The 20,916-nt window shown below is 36.8% G+C and overlaps 1 protein-coding gene across 1 annotated transcript; it reads left to right on the forward strand.

Moving 5' to 3' along the window:
• Positions 1-15,137: 15,137 nt before the first annotated feature.
• LOC308421340 (prolactin-2A1-like) lies at positions 15,138-20,186 on the forward strand (the record flags this gene model as incomplete). The annotated part of the gene is made up of 5 exons (XM_080917668.1): positions 15,138-15,168; positions 16,477-16,652; positions 17,912-18,019; positions 19,055-19,234; positions 19,995-20,186. The coding sequence occupies 5 exons, from the start codon at positions 15,138-15,140 to the stop codon at positions 20,184-20,186; spliced, it is 687 nt and encodes a 228-aa protein (XP_080773794.1).
• Positions 20,187-20,916: the final 730 nt, after the last annotated feature.

The raw sequence follows: 20,916 nt of genomic DNA on the forward strand, positions 1-20,916 counted from the left end.
GTCTCAATTGGCCATTGATTATAAACAACTCCTTAGCCTCGGATGAGACTTTATAAGCTGGAACTTTGACTGAGTTGAACATGTCAGATCTTTTACATGCAGTGAGAACTGTGTGTGCAAAGTTTTTCCTATGTCTCAAAATTTCTATTTCTCCTCAGTATAGCTTATTTCTGGTGCTTATAGCCAATCTACTTCTCTTCCATGTTGACCTTTGTAGATTGTCCTGAAGCTGTTCTTATTATAATTTTAATTTCACTTCCCCAAGACGGGCTGCCTAGTTACATCCTCATGAGGTGCATTTGTACCTTTCCATTTTTATTTGTTAAATAAAGGAAAGAGCCAGTTATTGGGTAGGGGCAGAGAGGGCAGCTGAAAAAGGGTCAGAAGAGATTGGAGTGAAGGAGAAGGAGATTGAGACAGAACACATGGCATCAAAAATGTCAAGTTTTATGGAGTCTTTTAGCTGGGAATAGAGAGAGTAGTGGGATTCTGCCCAATATAGGTGCATTGATTGTATCCATAATTACTGACTGGTGTTTTCATTTAATAGGCTTGCTGGGGTTGAATAATTATCACAACAGACCTTTGAGTATCAGGAATAAAGAACATATATATGACAGGTAGCTTACTTAAATTTCAGTGGCTCAATCTCTGAGTTTTGACAACTTCTTAGTGTCTGCATTAAAATCAGTCTAGTATAAAAAGATCCTTCTCTGTTGAGATGTAGTAGATGTACGAGACTATTTTTAAGGCAGTTTAATACTATGTAAATAATAAACAAGGAGAGTTGATGTATTTTTTCTGTTAGGGCCTATGGCCAGGTCAATCTTGCATTTTCCAACTAGTTACTCGGTATTAGTTTTGTCTTTTGGAGCAGGCTTTTACTCCATTAAGAAGATGATTGGATCATTCCTATGGCTTTTCTGGTACTATTTCACAAATTAACTCATATTTGCTGGCCAGTAGTTATTACAGTTTACATGGTTCACTACTTAGGAAGAAGGTTGATTTGTTTGCTTCACCAGTGCCAACCATAGTACCTTCTGACACTTTGAAATCTATGAAGTAGGGATAAAATAACTAGATCAATGAGCATTATTTGTCCATATTCTATAACTAAAATAAGAAATGACTTCCTTAGCAATATTTTATAAAAATCAAGTTATTGAGGGCAACAAGAGTAAGGATAATGGGATTTAGTCTTTTATTAGACTTCTCTTCAGGATGCTTGCAGCTGAACATCAGACTAAACATGAGGACCTCAATGAAGGAGCTAGAGAAAGGACTGAAGGAGCTGAAGGGGTCTACAACCCCATGGCAAGAACAAAATTTTCAACTAAGCAAACCCACCACAGATTTCAGGGAATAAAACACCAACCAAAGAGATCTCATGGAAAGACCCATGACCTCAGTTACATATGCAGCAGAGGATAGCATTTTTTGACATCAATGGGAGAGGCCTTTGGTCTAGTAAAGGATCATTTTCCCAGTGTATGGAAACACCAAGGTACTGAGTTGGGAGAGAGTGGTTGGGAGAGAGCGCATCTTAATGGAGGCAATGGGAAGAGGGATTGGGATTGTGGGAAAGGGATAACATCTGAAATGTAAATTAAGAGAATATCCAATAAAAAAATTGGGGGAGGAGAGGGAGAGAAAAAGGGAGAGGGAGAGGGAGAGGGAGAGGGAGAGGGAGAGGGAGAGGGAGAGAGAGAGAGAGAGAGAGAGAGAGAGAGAGAGAGAGAGAGAGAGAGAGAGACAGAGAGACAGAGAGAGAGAGAGAGAGACCATATTGGACAATAACTAAAGGGAGACAAGTACACCTGGAGTAAAACCTCCTTCCTGATTGTATTCCCTTTATTCTAACTAGAGTGAAAAGTAAATCAATTGTGTCCTTCTCATTATAGTAATATTAAGTTACTCCTTGGCACTTAAGTCATAAGCCTTTTGCCTCAGTTTTTGACTTTCAAAGATTTAAGTAAATTTTGTAAAGAAAATAGATTGACTTGATTTAACCTGGACAGAAATTGTAGAGGCAGAAAGAAAATTCTACAAGTTAATCCCCTCAAGAATCATTATTACTCTTTTATCATTTAGAAAAGCCATAGATATACATTGTAACATTTATAGCAAAGGACATTTCAGAAATTCAATAGGGCAATCCTAGGTTCAAGCAAACCAATGACCCAGGTTGTCTGTATTCTCTATTATTAATACAAATATTGAGGGATATGAGGTTGTGATGAATTGTAGATCTGGCAAATAAGATAACTTGATCCCTTCCTTTAATTGTTGGAGATGGAAGACTTCTCAACATGCTTTTGAAGGTATTAATGACCTCCCAAATTCCTGACAGCTGACAGATCTACTAATTTTGTAATTGAAAATCTAAGAGATGGGAAGGTAAATGGGATGAACTCAGGGATTCTCTTCAGAGTATGAGGCAGGGCTTCAGCAAACATATCATAAACAGCATGTGACATTGTTCTGGATCTCAGTAACTGTTATATACTTGGGTTTGACAAGTTCTCAGACTGTCAAGGTGAGTTTACAAAATGGAAAAAATAGTAAATGGATGTTGCCCAATAAAAATAAATTTTTCCAGACTCTCTATATAATGTATATCTATATAATGTATAATATAAGAATTCTATTATTACTTTTTTGCCATGTACCCTAACTTCTTAATAATCTATTTTTGGAAAGTATAAGTGAAACAAATCATGAAAGCTTGTATTTTTATTAGTAGTCAATAAAAATATAGAATGATGGATGTTGAAAGCCAACATCACCTCCTAATTGTACAAAATCAATAGGATGAACCTTGGTGATTTTGAAAAGATCTACATCTTAGTATGTTTACCTTTATACTAAGGCCAAGATCATACAGGATGATAAGCAAGAAACAAAGTGAGAGCATGGGGGCAGTGTAAATGTAATGAATCTATGGGATAGACTACTGTGGTTTGCTTTGGCATTGAAATGGTATTTCAAATGTTTGATAGAATGATTTTATGTAAGAATAGAGATATAAATTTCCCACCAATTTTTATAATGTAGATATATTCAGTATATTTTAATTTGTCACTATATTTTTTAAGATTTTCATGTGAGTGCTCTTTTATTTCATTCCTCTCCCCTGTTCTCATCCATCTTATACCTCCTGAGTCCTCCTCTTTTCCACCTCAAACTCATGACTCATTATTCTTAAATCATTATTGCTCTGCACACACACATATAAATATATATGTCCTACATGGAATCTATTTAATGTTGTTTATGTATTGTTTATGTTTGGAGACAAATACTTGGTACTGGAAAGCCACATTCAGATATCCTTCATGGCACAGTCACTCTTATCTTAACAATCATTAATTGCCTGTGTCTCTTCACTATTTGCTGAGCTTTCTGAGTCTTACTATATTTACAGTGACACATCATGTGTCTTGTCATTGTTTAGGCCTAAGCAACCATATTGGTGAGTTTTCATAGGTGCATTTTCTATGCCACAGAAAACACAATCTCTTATCAGTTATTGGATCCTCTGATTCTTACAGTCTTTCCATCCACTCTTCAGCCATGACCCTTGATACTTTAGTGATTGTGTTGCACATGTATCAGTCAGGACTTGACACACAGCATGGTTAGTGTTATCTGCATTGTGATGAGTTGTGGCTCTCTGGAAAGCATCTCCATCTATCGGCCAAACAATCATTTTTGATTAGGAGCAAGAGCTACATTACCTGGTATACCATTGTGGATATCTTGTCACTCTTATGATAGTTTGTTTTCAAGGATATTATAGCTGAGTAGAACTATTGATATCCTTCCCCTCAGCACAGCTAGTATAGCAAATTCCAGTATTATCAGACCTAGTACTAAAACAGTAACTTCTAGTATTATGAGATCTATTCCTGAAAGAGATTTTCAGCTCAGATACTGCTGCATTCCTCCAAAACTGATGACATCAGTGTGTATTAGCTTCACAAATAAGAACAAAGCGTAAAATTATGGAAGATAACCAAGAGTAATAACATTAGTCTAACTTATTTGGGGAGTCTCTTGAACTCCCTTTATCAAACCTAAAATGAGGTTTCTCATGCCTGGTTGATGCCTATTTCCCACATTCCTACTCACTAAAGAAGAGTGTTTTTCTAGAAATGTTCCTGTCCAAAGAAAAGTCAGGGCCAAGAAAACAGAGCAGAGACCGAAGGAAGGGCCATCTGGGGACTACCTCACCTGGGGAATCCATCCTGTCTGCAGACACTAAACCCTGACACTGTTGCTGTTGCCAATAGACACTTGCTGAAAGGAACCTGTTGTGGCTGTTCCTTGAGAGGTTATGCCAGCACCTGACCAAGGCATATGTGGATGCTTGGAGACAACCATCAGACTGAGCTTGGGGACCCTAGTGGGGGAGATGGCAGAAGGACTAGAGGAGTGAAGGAGGATTGCAACCCGGAGGAAGAACAATGTTTGCTGACCAGACCATTCAGTGGTGCCAGACATTACACCACCAAGCAAGGAGTATACAGCAAGAGACCCATGGCACCAGACACATATGTGACAGAAGATGGTCTGACATCAATGGGAAGAGAGACCCTTGGTCGTATGGAGGTATGATGCCCCAGTATATGGGGATGACTCACACAATGCCTGAAATGTATATTTTTGTACACGCAGTAAATTATATTTTATAAAGTTGAATTGTCATTGTTTCCAAACCTGCTATCACCTGACAAGTTCTCATCTTCTGTGTTTGAAATATGTTTAAATTGAAGGGAAGATTGTTTAGAGTGGAGAAAAAAAGAGGTGTTTTTGACAATCTGAACTTAGATATCAAATATCAACAGATTTAATCACATTCTCCTGCATCTTTTGGAGAAGATGTGTTAAAATATATCATTGCAATTAATATTTTCTATGCATTCAGAAAAAAAGTAAGGGTTAAAAGATTACTTTTGAGGACATACTTTTATATTCTATTGAGGGCTTTGTGCTTAGAAGAGACAATGTTTAGATAAAATAACCTCAGTTAGGAGGAAAGAATTTGTCAGGAAACAATAATCCTATAAACTCCAAAAATGTCATGATGCTATCATTTTTTTTTAAATTGTAACGTGGAGGGGAGTTTGGTTCTGCATTTCGCTCAAGGCATAGCAGTACAAGGAATGGGGGAAAGACTGTTTCTAAAGCAAATAAAGCTTTCAGGAATGCATCAGAGAAGAGACAAGGCACCAGAAGCAGAACATGGTAAAGTATTTTCTGTGAAAGTCTAAGACTTAAGTTAGCCTTGGGCTTTTATGAAGTTTAGCATCTTAACAGCATCGTATCCACCAAAGAACGTTTTCTATTGGTTCACTTTCTTTAATCTCTTTTCTTCTTTGCTTCTGGCCTAATAACCTTATTTTCTTCATGCCATTTAAATCTTTTTTATTTCATCTGCCAGGATGCTAAAGGAAGTGTTTATATCTTTGATTTTCTAGGAAACCTTGCATATTTAAGATACTTTTTATGTTGCTTAAAATAATTGGCATGCTAAGCTTTCCTAAGCAATCATAATTCTCAAGACTGAATGAACATAACATTATATATTTTAACTTTTTTCTGGGTAGAAACAAGATTAGTAGAATCCTAAGAAACCCCTGGTTGGCTGCCACTCGTGTCTCTATTTCTAGAGAAAGTTATACCTGAACTCGAAGGAAGTGAAGAGTACCATATCCGCATCCCTCTGGTGATGTATGCTAAATCATGTGACCTTCTGACCTTTGTGTATCTATAAAAACAGGAGCAAAGAAATTGCATGAGCATCCTGTACAGAGTAAGGAACACTATGCTGCTTGCATCCCATGGCTGAAGTAGTCCTGATACTTGATATTCCCCTGTTAGTTGGTGGAACACGTAATCTGAGCTGCTTCTACTAACTTTAGGTAAAGATGACCTGTAGCAGAAGCTGTAAAGGATGATGAAAACATGAGAATTTAGGAGCACATAGGATAATCTAGATAAGGAATTTCTCCCAATAAATATCCTCCATGTTAGGTGTCTTGAGAAAACACTAAATTTTCCCATAACGGAGACAAATGCAACTGAGTGTGAATTCAGGTTGAGATTTTATCAACAAGAGTTTTTCACCCCATAAACTGTGAATTTTCCTTTTTTTCACAATCCCTCATAGTATTCTGACAAAATGAAAGGGATATAGATTGTCATGTAGAAATGAAAGAAGTTGAGTTTTTTTCTAAATTCCTTGCTATGTGACATGAACCAGAAAAGGAAGGTGGAAATTAGTAAAGTTTATCCATACATTAAGTTAAAAGTAGATAAAAGATAATTGTTAGACAGAGTTAAGAAAGAATGTTGAATATATTTAAAAACACTCATGGAGGAAATACAAGGTCAAATAGAGGAGCAGTGATTGGAGAAAATATCAGAGACTGCCTCACGTGGGGATCCACCCCATATGCAGCCACCAAAGCCAAGCACTATTGGTGCCAAGAAGTGCTTACTGGCAGGAACTAGATATGGTTGCCTCCCAGGGGCTCTGCCAGAATCATACAGATATAGCCAAGGATGCCTGCAGTTAATGATCTGACTGAACAGAGGGACCCCAATGAAGGGGCTAGAGAAAGGACTGAAAGAATTGAAAGGATTTGTAATCTCATCGGAAGAACAATATTATCAACCAACCAAACCCTCCACAACCTCCATGAACTAAAACATCAACCATTGAGCATACATGGAGAGACTCATGGCTCCAGTTACATATGTAGCAGAGGATAGCGTTGTCTGGCATCAATGGAAGAGAGGCCTTTGGTCCAGTGCAGGCTTGTCTTTTAGTGTAGGGGAATGCCAAGACACTGTTGGAGAGGATGGTTAAGAGACGGTGCACCTTCGTGGAAACAAGTGGAGGGGGAATGAGAGGATGGGAAAGGGGATAACATTTGAAATGTAAATACAGAGAATATACAATAAAATAATTTTTAAAAGATGGGGATGACGTGAAGATATAAATTTGAAGAAGCATAGTAGAAGGAAGTTATCAAAGAAAAATTGTAGCTACTTAAAATTTTGTTACACTACCATTTTTCTTCAAAAAACTTTATTTTTTAAGCATAGTGAAAATTGTAATTTCTGTCATTTCATTCTGAAAACAGGCTGATACAAATTGCTGGTTTTCTTAAGATATTGGATATCTCAGCATTCTATGTAGGATTGCTGGACTTTAGCCATGATCTTAGTCATGATTCCAAGTTGATACTAATGATAGACTAGAAGGTGCAACAGGCTGAACAGCAGATTGGAGTCTGTGATGTAAGGAAATACTAGTAGTTTATTACTTCCTATGCTGTAGCTCCAGTCCATAGATCAATTCAATCAAGACTGCAATATACTTATTTTAGCTCTGGACCGAGGAACCTTCTTAATCATGGGTCTAAACTTGCTTTTACTGACACAACCAGTATTACATATTATATTTCACTAGTCCACCCAATATGATAGCAAGCACTGTGTGCAAGTGTCCATTCCTGGAAAAACTAGGCTAAAAGATTTCACCTAGGACTATAAAAAGCATTCTGTAAAAACTTTTATAGAATGGGTTTCTAAAATGAAATAAAAATAAAACACAACATATCAAAATATATGGAACATTGTGAAGATTTTATTAATATGAAGAGTATAGATCACTGTATATCTTTGTTAAAAAATAGTGAGAGTTAGTAAACCAGTAACTTGATGTACCTGAAATTATTGAAAACAATAAACTTTTAATTAAGTGTATGGGAATATATAATTAAAATCATGTCTGAAATTGATAAAACAGAAAAATTTTAAGGAATTAGTGGAACAAAAATTTAAAAATGAATCAATGAAACACTAAGTTGGTTCTTTGAAAATATTAAATCATTGGCAAAATTTGGTGAAATTACAGTCACTAAATATATTGAGTACCACTTATAAAATTAGAGAAAATGGTGGCATAGGAACACACAAGAAATTCAAAATATCATCAGGCCATATTTTTTTAAAAAATTTGTAGTCCAAAATCCCAGAAAATTTAAAATAAATTAATAAATTTCCTGATGTATATGACATTGCAAAGTTAAATCAAGATGAAGTAAATAATTAAATTCGACCCATATCACCCAAAGAGATAGAAACGCCTATTTTAAAATCTCCTAATTAAAAATAGTAAAAACCTGGATTGATTCAAAACAGAACTTTAACAGATCTTTTAAGAATTTCTAATATAAAATGTTGCAATTTTTCCTCAAAGTAGTCTGCAAAATAGAAACTCTTACTTGGACTATGAAGGAGATGATGAGGAGACAAATAGGCAATAAAGAAGCCAAAGTATACTCATTTACAGGTATATTTCTATATATAATACACCCTATGATCTCTACTACATCTGATAAATTCATTCAAAAAGTAGCAGGATAAAAATTACAAACAATAATGAGGAATTTTCTATATTTACTTAATAAGGATTCAGAGAGAAAAATCAGTGAAATAATACCATTCACTCCACACTAAAAATGTTTAGGATGAATATCATTCCAGATGTGGTTTCTAAAGTCAATATTTTAAGATTTTGAAGAAGAAACCAGAGGATGGGACAATCTCACATGCCCATGTACTTGTAGAATTAACCTTGTGAAAATGCCCCCCTTATGAAAAGCAATCTATATATTTAACAAAATCCCCATAAAAATACAATAAAGTTCTTCACAGAAGATGCAAAAACACATAATACTAGAGTTTCTCTATCAAAGCATAATCAATTAGCTCAAGCCTTACAGACTCACATGGACCCAAGAACATAGCTTCTGTCAAAATATTAAGATCTTATATAAGACTCTTGTTTAAGATCAATATAATGATTGACATCTTTTCCTGTGCCTCCTTTTGTGAGTTCTTTTTCACACATCTTGATAGCATTCTTTTTTTTGATTCCACACAGGGAAAGAAAATATTTTTAAATTAAATGCTGAATCTATAACCCTTATGTTAAAAAATTACAGGTATTGACAGACATTAAGGGATAGAGTGGCCAGGGATGACTAAAATGAATGTTGAAATATCTCTCTACAAATATCAAAGAAATGGACCCAGCAACATAAATACTTGCTAGGACTACCATTGGATCATATATGTCATAACATATGTATTTGTAACAGAGAAAGAAGGCAACTTAGATGACCAGTTACTTTGACCCAAAGACTGTGCACTTAAAATGCTCACATTCATATCCAAGCAAAAGTGATATAATCAATATCAATAACCAGATTAATTGTAAGAACGTAATATGCACTGAAAAGAGAATTCTATCAGATAACTTTCTCCATCAACATGTTTGTACAGGTGAAGTGAGTAAATATAGTTTATTTTACTGGTGTATTTCCCAAAGTTGGTCGGGGGGTGGGATAGTACAAGGAAGCAACCAGTTCATAGAACTATATGGCTACAAACAATTTAGTTTTAATGCTCCTGGAAGAAAATTTTTTCTTATGTAACTGTTTCTAGAAATTCAAGTGGAAGAACTCCATGTGTCATAATTTTTTTTTTCCCAGTTGGGTCTTCTTTCCCTGTTGGTTGCCTGGGAACCCATATTGATGGCTTCAAAGAGAAAGAGACCTTGTGAGCTTGGAAAGAATATTCTACTTATCTATTTCCTTTCTTGTCTATAATAGTCAAGTTATTTACTTTCTTTTAATTGTTACTTTTCTCTTTCATACTTTCTCTTCTTATTATCCTTTAATCTTCTATTTTACAGTCCAGACTTTATCCCCATTCTGGTATCCACTCTGTGATTGTTCCACATCCCACTCTTCCCCCCACACCCCATCTTGAAGAGGAGGTTCTGACCCCACCAGACTTCCCAACTCACTGGGGCCCCAAGTCTCCCAAGAATTAGGTGCATATTCTCTGACTGAGTCCAGATTCTACAGTGTATGTGTTAGGGGTCCCATATCAGCTGGTGTATTTTGCCATGTTAGTAGTTAAGTGTGTGAAACACTTCAGGGATCCAGGTCAGTTGAGACTGATGGTCTTCCCATGGAGCCTGCCCTCCTCCTCAGTTTCTACCAGGTTTTCCCCAATTCAACCACAGGGGTCCCTGGCTTCTGTCCATTGGTGCTGGTATCTGCATCTGACTCTTTCAGTTAGCTGTTTGATGTGCCTCTCAGAGGCCAGCCATGGTAGGTTTCTGTCTGAAAGCATACCACAACATCAGTAACAGTATCAGGGTCCCAGACCTTTCCTGGAGATAGATTTCAATTTAGGCCTGTCACTGGACCTCCTTTTTCTCTGACTCATTTTATTTTTGTCCCTGCAGTACCTTCAGACAGGAACAATTTTGAGTCACAGACTGACTGTAGGATGACAACCTCCTTCCTTCACCTGATGTATAGCCCCTCCACTGGAGGTGGATTCTACAACTCCCCTGTTCACACTGTAAATCACTTCATCCAAAATCCCTCCATTTGAGTCCTAAGAGTCTCTCACCTCCCAAGTGTCTTGTGCATTCTAGAGGGTCCTTCATCCTCCTACCTCACAAGGTTGCCTGTTTCCATTTTTTCCGCTGGCCCTTGGGGTTTTAGTTCCGTTTCCCCCCTCCCCGCCCTTCCCACACTATCTGATCATGTTCGCCCTTACCCTCCCTGTCACTTCGCCCACCTTAGTCCTTCCCTCCCTCTGCCACCTGTGACTTCTTTTTTCTCTTTCCAAAGTGGGATTGAGACTTGGGTCCTTCTGCTTCTTAGACTTCTTGAGTACTGTGGGATTTCTGTACTTTTTTAGCTAATATACTCTAATTAGTAAGTATATTCCATATGTGTCCTTTTGAATCTGAGTTACCTCACTCAGGATCATATTATCTAGTTTGACCTATTTGCTTGCAAAAAAACATGGCATCCTTGTTATTAATAGCTAAGTAGTATTCCATTATGTAAATGAACCATATTTTCTGTATCCATTCTTTTATTGTGGGACATCTGGCTTGTCTCCAGCTTCTGATTCTCACAAAAAAGGCCTCTATGAACATAGTGGAACACATGCCCCTGTGTCATGATATGGCATCTTTTAGGTATATGCCCAAGAGCAGTATAGCTAGGTCTTCCAGTAGATCTAATTTTCTGAGGGACCTCCAGATTGATTTCCACAGTTATTGTACCAATTTGCATTCCCACGAGCAAAGCAGGGGTGTTCTTCTTTTTCTACATCCTTTCCAGCATCTAATGTCTCCTCTGAGCTTTTGAGCTTAGCCATTCTGATTGGTGTAAGGTGGAATCTCAGGGTCATTTTAATTTACATTTCCCTGATCACTAAAGACTTTGAACATTTCTGGAAGTACTTCTCAGCCCTTTGAGATTAAACTCTAAATCTTAAGATGTAGACAAGTCTCTGCTGATATTTTCCATTTTAAGACTGTGTTTTGTAAAGAGTGGTTTGTGGACAGAAACATTGACATTTTACCTGAGAGCTTGGTCTTAGTATTTGCTGTTCTGTGTAGATCATTTTTTAAAAAAACATTTGCTCAGATTTAGTTTTAGTTTTTGCCTGTACATCTCGTGAACAACAGATTTTCATAACCATTTGTAGCAGCTTTGCAGTAAGTGGTGCACCAGATAAAATATGAAATCAATCTGAGACTTATTGTATTGCAGCTTTGAGCAAAAAGATTACAAATACATTTTTTAATATCTCCATTTCAATTTCTAGCGGCATAGGAAATGTTGAATCTAACTCGTTTCTCTAACTAGCATTCTTGTTATCTAATATTCCTGGCAGAGGCTTTCTGTTGTTCAGTCCACCTATTTATTGAGCACAGTTTGGGAGTCTGTGGAATATTCTCTCAGAAATAGGATCAGCTGCCAACTGCAGTGTGCCTGCTAACAATGTAAATTTGTGAGTACAGACATGTTAATAGTAGGATCAGGCATTAGGGAGGGAGCTCCATCTCCTGCCTGGGCCACAGCAGAGGAAAGACTGAGTTTTAGGATCAAAAGAATAGAGCCTAGAGTAAACATTGGCTAGCAAAAGTGCTGAAGTTTTTGAAATTCAATGAATAAGAAAATTAAATTGGAAGGGATACAGATGAAGAGAAGCATATTTGGATATCAGTGACTTAAAACCATAATTTCTTTGGAAAGTTGAAGGAGCTCAAGGTGTTTGCAGCCTCATAGGAAGAACAACCATATCAACCAACCAGACCCCACTGCATTCTCAGGGAATAAACCACCAACCCATGAGTCCACATGGAGGGACCCATGGCTCCAGCCACATATGTGGGAGAGGATGGCCTTGTTGGCCTCAATAAGAAAAAAAGACCTTTGGTCCTGTGAAAGTTTAGTTCCCCAGTGTTGGGGAATATCTGGGTGTTGAGGTGGGAGTGGGTGGGTTGGAGGGGCAACATCCTCATAGAATCAGGGGGAGGGGAGATAGGAGAGGGGGAAACACGGAAACGGGATTTCATTTGGAATGTAAATATATATAAACTACCCAATAACAAATAAAAGTAAACTAGTGTCTAGATATACTAACTATTGAATGTGAACATTGTTCTCCCAGCTCTGGGCCCTTTCAGCAGATGTATGTGGTGAAAACAGGATGTGGCCACAGGGTCAGCCTGCAGCCAGTCTGACTCAAGTAGCCAGGTGAAATGGCAGGGATCTGCAAACAGTAATGGGTCTGGTTTTCCATTACCCCCTGTTCAGCATAAGTAGTGCAAACTAACTATGCAAAATCACTTCAGTTGTCCCCACGAAGCGCCTCTAGATGACAGGCATGAATGTTCAGGGTGATGACATTTGTATAAATCCCATTTTTCAGTAATGTGATACATCTGATGAAAAGCAACCTTGTCATCATAGAGTTAACTGTGGCTGATGCTGAAGTGGAATTTCACTATGGCAGAGCAGATGGTACAGCTGCTCACAATGCTCCCACCATCAGGAAGCTGCAAGGTTCAATGCTGTGCCTACACATCTCCTGTCCTTTCTATTCAGTGGGAAGGAGAGCTCATGGAGTGTTACTACCCGTAAATTATTCCCCTTCCTTAAAGTAGCAAATATAGGATCTTTCTCACAGATACACACAGAGGTTTATCTCCTATGTGACTATATCCTTGTGTGCTGCTCATCCATGTTAAGTGTCATTGTTCTAGCCCCTGTCAATGTGACACATAGTACAATGTATGATGCCATGATTTTCCATCTCTTTCTGAACGCCTAGTATCCTTGTCCTAGCACATGACTCACTCGGCTCATTTGTAAATACCCATAGTGTATCATAGTCTCAACATTGCTTATACAGCCACGGTCTCTATTTAGACTCAAAGCATTTTTTTCTAATTTCAGAATTCGTAATGGTTCCACTGATGTAATGCAAAAAAAAAAAAAAAAAAAAAAAAAAAAAAAAAAAAAAAAAAAAAAAAATTGAAGCATTCTCTCACAGAAAGAAAGAATATGGCAAATGAAGGATGATGCCAACAAAGGCCGTCTGCCACATTCCCTCTGTCTTTGGCTGGTTCTAGTCCAGGCCCATACCATGCTCTTCACATCTCCCATAGCCTGAGATCGATAGCGGTATCATTCATCACTATGAACCCATGACACATGTGTAACACTGTCCAATCACGGCACAAGCTTAAATATAGCAATGTCCCATACAGGGTTGAAGTCGTTCTTGACCCTGTGAAGCTGACAATGACTGTTAAAGGTATGAATGGCATGTCCGCTATAGACATGCCTGGGGTATACTCTGCTAGGACACAACACAATTGACTAGTTGATTCTTTTCATTGTATAGTATAATAAAATAACTGTGTTATTTTAATGACTCCAATAGATGCTTGATTCAACCCAACTTGCATTGGTTTGTGACATAGAAAATAGGACTTTGATGTCTGTGATAGCCACCTGTTAGGGTTCCATTGTACAAAGATACCATCTAATATTGCACAGATTTTGGAAGCCATCTTCAAGCAAAGACATCAGTCAAGGTGAAGGCAGTAACCTGCCATTATTGGAAGGAAGAAGTGTAAGCTAAAACCACAAGACTACTGAAATATCCCAAGGTCCAGTTACTGGGTTCTTCTGAGCTATACAAGAATGAGCCCTAGAGGCCATACAGGTAATAAACCATTGTCAGTGAATTTGATATAAATGATACTAAATATAAGAGACTGTAGAGTGAGAAGCCACAAGTTCCAATTGCTTGGAGTGTATAACAAATCAACCGATGCTAAAGGAAGAAGATCTGATGGTGATTTTCCCTTCCATAGTGCCAGATCAAATATGCAGGCTACTGCCAGGAAATGTCACTAAGAATTATGATCAGCCAAAATGGATGACATTGCCAAGCCAAGAAAGATGTATAGATATACTAGTATTATAACTTTTATAGATGCATAGGTAGTTTTGTTTGCATTTATTTACATTATGTTTAATATACATGACCAATGTTTATAATAAATATGGCTGAAAGTCTGGGAATGGGGATATTGTAGATGCCAACTATAATGCTTTTGGTATTTATTTTCTCAAAACAAATGTGATTACCTATCAAAAATCCTTGAAAGCATCTTACGTGGTCCTATATTACTGTTCTCATGTGTCTGATATATAAAAGCAAATATTATATAATGTTCCATAGATATTTGAAAAGACTCACAAGATGAAGTTCCTCACAATATGTAACTCTTTTTGACATTTTTTCCCAATGTTCCAACAATATTTTGACAGGTTCAAAATTTAGTGAAAGCTGTAGAAACAGTATCTAAAATATATAAAAATATGAAGAAAATAATGAAGACTTTGGTGCAGTAAGAAATTCGCATGTGTCTTCATAGAGCAGAATACTGTTGTAATTTGCTATGTGATTTGGACTCTAACCCCTTCTTGGAATAAAGTAAACAATGCAGTTCTACAAAGCGTAATCATCATGGTAACAGGGCTGTAAACTGCACCTGCCGATGAGAGTCAACAGATTTGCATATTACTTCCTTCTGCCCACTAGCAATATACAGCCTTGGGGTGGTGTGAAACACTATATAGGAGGGAAAATTAACTTAGTGTAGGACTGTGGTGGGAAGATCTCCTGCGTTTGTAGCCAGGCTGCTGTGGGACTCCTCAGAGATGCAGCTGTCTGTAACTCATCCATGCTTCTGTAAGTAGTTCTTCACTAAAGTTCTTTCAGATGACAGCCTTGCACATTGCATTGTTTTACAAGGCTGGATTGGACCATATACTTTTCCTGGTTTTAGTGCTCCTATATGGTGTTATCATTCCCAGGTTTAGTGCAACATTTCAGAGAGGCAGCTGCCTTGGATTCAACTATGCTCCTGTCACGAACTGGTCTTCAGAATTCCTCCAGTTGACAGGAGCATTGTCCTTACATTGCAAAGACATTGGTTTGAGCAGGTTGGTTTTGTGGTATTCTGTTTGTTTGTTATATGGGTGCTATTGCTCTCATATATGCAGCAAATGAACATTTGTTCACACCTCGCCCAGGAAAAAGGAAGTAATGTCAGAAAGCACTGAGACAAACTTTCTAGCTATTGCTCTGGAAAACAGTTGCACAGCACAAAGTGGCATCATTATTTCTGAAGACATCCAGGAGTGGTTAGAGATATTTTGCTTTGCTTGAGCTGATGGAAGAGCAAAAGAGGAATAGTTCTTTTGTACATTAATAGAAACCAGGAAGGAGTCTGTTTACCAGTGAGTGGTAAGAGAGTTTTGACCATTGAATGATCCATCTCAGAGAGTCAGACCTGTAAGTATTGATATTTCCAGTCAGAATAAGATAACAACAAGAGTCATGAAAATAAACCCACAAACCAAACTGTTTCTCTTACACCTTTAGATATTCAAATCCTAATATTTTTACTTTGAGTTAAAGTTACAAATTGAGAGACAACATCAGGAGATGAGAACAATGACTTCTCGTGAACAGGACCTGGGTTTGGATCCTATCACCAACATTGCTGACTACAACTATGTGTATATCAAGTCCCTAGAAATTTGATCCTGCCTTCCTTTCTCTGTGGATACCATGCATGCATGTCATACACATATAGATAAAACACTGCTACAAAACAAATACAACTAGTAATTAAAATGTGACAAATTTATGAATGGCATTATGGAAAATTTGCAGAAAAATGACAAGACATTGACGTATCTAGAGTGACTTGACCACACACTAGTTCAACTGAGGGTAGCCTTTGAATGTTTTCAGAACACAGAAATGCCAGGAGTTATCAGGAATTGCAAAGAGACACTCATACTACAAAATATTAATGCAAGAAGACATAATCCTCTAATTTAAGTTCCACATTGGAAAATGTTCATTTGTATGAAGTAAAGCAATAATTTATATTGAAGAGGACAGCATTAGCAAAGGCTTAGATTGACAATGTCAATCTGGATAAATCCAGATGGCTACATCATAAGAGTCATCATTCTTCTTAATCAGGTACCCTGCTTCTCCTACTGGTGTCAAACCTGCTTTTGTGGGAAAATGAGGCCTTGGTGCCCACATGCTTAATAAGGAATGGACGCTGCTTTGCTTCCTTGGAGGAAATGCTTGAAAGAGCTGTCAGTTTGTCTGAAGATATAAGCAAACAAGCTTTTGCACTGTTCAATGAATTTGTAAGTACTGCTGATCGACTTCTACCATTTGTTAAAAGTGTTCCTCTAAGGAAATGGTTGGGTTATGGTATAATTTAAATCAGCATGGTCTGTACTTCAAATAATATAGCTTCTTAGGTAGAGAAAAAAAAACTGCTAGATGACAGGACCAGAGAATTGAGCATTCTCATGAAATACCAGATAGTTGCCAAGATACAATGTTTCTCATACTTTCATTTCAAGTTGTTATTATTATTGTATAAATCCATGCAGGACATGGCTGAGGAAAGGTTTGATTCTCTCTCAGCATCTTTGGAGGGCTAGTCTCTGTTTGCGTTGTTTACCTTGTAAATCTGTATCATCTAATAAAAGAAATGCATTGCAGTAACTTGGAAACATTAAATATAGTTAAAGACACTGAGGCCATAATGGGGGAAGTAATTTAATATTTAGTCTTCATATTCACAAATGATATTAGTAGCTTTAAACAATTCAGAATATTAGATTTAATAAGGAGGTAGTTTGAGCAAGAAATAAGTCAGGTCTTCATGAATAAGGCATATTTAAGACTTCCTGGTGCATGTTTTACTCCAGCAAATGAAACAACAAAAATTAATTCTGTACTTCAGTGACTCTGTGAGACATTGGATTAATGCTTGCCAAGCTTATATACTTACTCCTAATATTTATCTCACATATTACTGTTTCTGCCATTTACATGGCCAATGGGTCTCCTACGAATTCAGAATTTTCCTAGAAATCCACTGAATGTATCAAATACATTCAGATAATGGAAATTTTAAGCAATAAATATTTAGAAGTCTAAAACAAATAAATATTAACATACATAAGTAAATTAATTTTATATTTAATTGGTTCATAGCTTAATATTTCCTACTATGTTTTGCATAAGGTTTAAGACTTATTTTCTCAGAATCAATACAATAGCTTTCTACATTGCCAGTGGACTAAGTAAGGTATACTTGTGTAGGTTCTAAAGTATTTGCAAGAAAATTGTGTACCATGATATTTGTGACAAATGATTAATTCAAAGAACTGGTACTTGCTAGCCTTGCTAGTTTTAAATTCTACATGAATATAAAATAGGGCTACAGATTGAATGCAAAATGTAGTTAAATGGCTAATTTTCTTACCATATTAATTTTAGTTGTAATCATCTATTTTTTAAATTAAACATTATCAAATGAATGGTTGTGCTATTTTTGATTCATTTATGTAATATTTAGTCATCATGTAACTACATATTTCATCATTTCCAGGACAGTAAGTATGCCCAGAGCAAGCAGTTAATTAACAAGAACCTCAAAAAATGTCATACATCTTCTCTTGAGCTTCCAAAACCCAGGAGTACAGCTGTGGAGACACATGTGAGTTTCTACCCATGGCAATTTCTCACTAAATGTATAAACTGATTTTGTCACACAATAAGTTACTTCAGGCAATATATTGGGTATGAGAATCATATCTGTAGGAAATTGACAGTGAATGAACATGAAAAGGAAATTTTTATATAGCTTATAAATTGTTAGGAAACATTAACAAATCTGTAAACCAGTTAGAGAGATGAACCTCTTTCAATGCTTAACCATAAGAATCAGTGTAGTCTGTAGGAAATGTTAAATTATTGCTGGCATTCACTGTAAAGTATGAATATAGATTTATAGAATGCCATTGTGGTTGTATTTACCATATGCTGCTAATAGACTCTCTGTTGTCAGATCTTTACATTATTAATGCATCCACCAATTTATCCTGCCTTCCAAGCACCTCTTGCTTCTTATTCTGTTTCTGATTCTGAATGTTGTTTCCTAACCGATTGCTTTTCCTTCACCGTGTCGTACCTGAAGGTCACCTAAGAAAAGCGTACAGTTATTATCACAAGATGTTCTACAGTATGAACCATCCAACTGTGCCTATAAGGCTCTATATCATGTCTCCTCTAATTCCTAATTTTTATAATTTCTCATTTCTGATTTCCTGCCATAATATTTCAAGATAATTTAAATAGAAAATTATTGAACATCCTAACACCTAGAATGCATCCTCTGTGCTTTGGTCAATGGTTAAAATATTCTGTCTCCACAATTTTTATTTTAATAACAATGAAATAATGAAAAAGAGTGGGAGAATGGAGCTGAGGGTGAGAACGTATTTAATAAGACTTACTACTTTGCTATTAACTTTAAAGCACATTAGTGACATTTTGGAATTCAATCCATTTGAATTCTCTAACACAAGTTCAACAGCCATGTTTCATTTCTTTATGTGCTTCGTGAAAGAAAGTTTTAAATACACACAAAGTAACAAAGCAATTTTATTTGACCCTTTTGACTGCCTGCGTCTAACTGTGTTGTGTTGTTTTTTTCACTCATTTTAATGATTGTTGAAATTTGGTTACTTAGCCTATCACCCTACTGAAATTAGTGATCAAAGTATTGAGTGCCTGGGGAGTCCCTCTGAATCATCTAGTGAACAACCTGCCATCCTTGAAAGATATCCCTCCTACAATCCTCTCCAAAGCCAGAGAGATTGAGAAAAAGAACAGTGGACTCCTGGAGGGAGTTAGGAGCATCCTCATCCAGGTAAGCAGTACTTTTGCACTTCTTCACTTTCTTTATAAAGAGGGTGATCAGAGCAAGGATAATTGAGTACTGCAATATGTCTCTTTATAAAATCTTCTGTAGACATTGAAATGTATCACAGATACACTATGAAAGGAGATATTGTCAATTCCAACTCTCTGGGGTGATTTGCTCAGATGTCCACACCAAAGAGATTTCCAAAACCAACATTAACCCATAATCTTCATTCAGACAGGACCATTTCTAGTCCAAAAGTCAAGTACCCGGTACTACAGTAGATCTTATACCACTCATCCCTTGACTACGTGCCTCTTACACCATGCAAGCATCACTGAGTCTTGGGTTTGAGATATGCACATTATGAGATTTGGTTGAAAATAAGAAAGAAAACTGTTCCAGTATAAAAATCTATAAAGAAAAGAATGACAAGTAAGGGTCTTTATTGAAGACATGTAACATAATTTAAGAAACCCAATAAAAGGTCTATCTTTCCTAGGAATTTTTGAACCCATGTCAAAACTCAAGTGACTTCTTGATGGTCCATTGCTCAACTTTTGTAAGAAAATCATTGATAAGAAATAAAATTCATATATTAATTCTTTACATTTTAGGAACCTTGACCCAATTCCCATGAAATCTATAAGCTCGCCTGAATTTAACAAGTCCAACTCTTCACAATATTCAGTTCACATTTAGAAAAGGTAGGCACCTTTAAAATAGTAAAATATAATTGATAGTTGACTATCTTTTTGATGCTCAGATGCAAAATGCAGAAATGGAAGATGAGAACTACCCTGGCTGGTCTGGACTGGCATCCTTGCAGTCAGAGAGTGAAGATGTTCGCCTCTTTGCATACTACAACATGATCCGCTGTGAGGGCAGAGACACTCAAAAGGTTGAAGCTGCCCTCAAGATCGTGAAGTGCAAAATTTCAAATGAAGACAACTGCTAAACCTTTTTCATCACATCTGTGTCTGAGATGCAGCTCGATGATATGTGGCTTTGAAAATTCCTTTTCCCTCTTTTCAGTGCATGATCAGTGTGATGATTATCTCCTTTTACAATAAAAACTGACCCCATGTATGTGACCATCTGAGAAGTCGATTGGTTAAAATTTCTCTATTCTGTTTAATAAAAACTTATTGTATACCATTGGGATAGTCAAATATTTTACAGGTAACAGAAGAAGTCAGGCAGACAATTGACACATTTCACAACTAATTTAACAATTATATAACTATGTAAATTGCTTGGAGATAAATCCAGGAGTGGTATTTTTCACAAATCTTTAGTAAACTTATTCCAAGACTAGGGATTCATATATCCTTAATCAAACTTGGACAGTCTTGACATTGGAACATTTAAATTTTTCACGAACATCAAGTGCAAGGAACTGTATTTCTGTAACATTGTGAAAATTTTTAAAACCCTAAAATACCTTTGTGTTTCCCTTTATAGTTGCTATCCCTTTTGGGGTCCTCAATTGGTCTCTCACTTCTCCCATAGGAGACTCCGAGCCCATCCACTGTTAGGTTGCACATGTCTGCATCACTCTGAGTCAGCTGCAGCATGGATCCTTTCAGGACAGCCATGCTAGCCTTCTGCCTGCAAGCATAACAGAGTATCATTAATATTATTAGGGATTGGTCTTGCCCACGGGATGGGTCTCTCATTGGGCCAGT

The sequence above is a fragment of the Micromys minutus genome, assembly GCF_963924665.1.
Source record: "Micromys minutus genome assembly, chromosome: 6".
Classification (NCBI taxonomy): domain Eukaryota; kingdom Metazoa; phylum Chordata; class Mammalia; order Rodentia; family Muridae; genus Micromys; species Micromys minutus.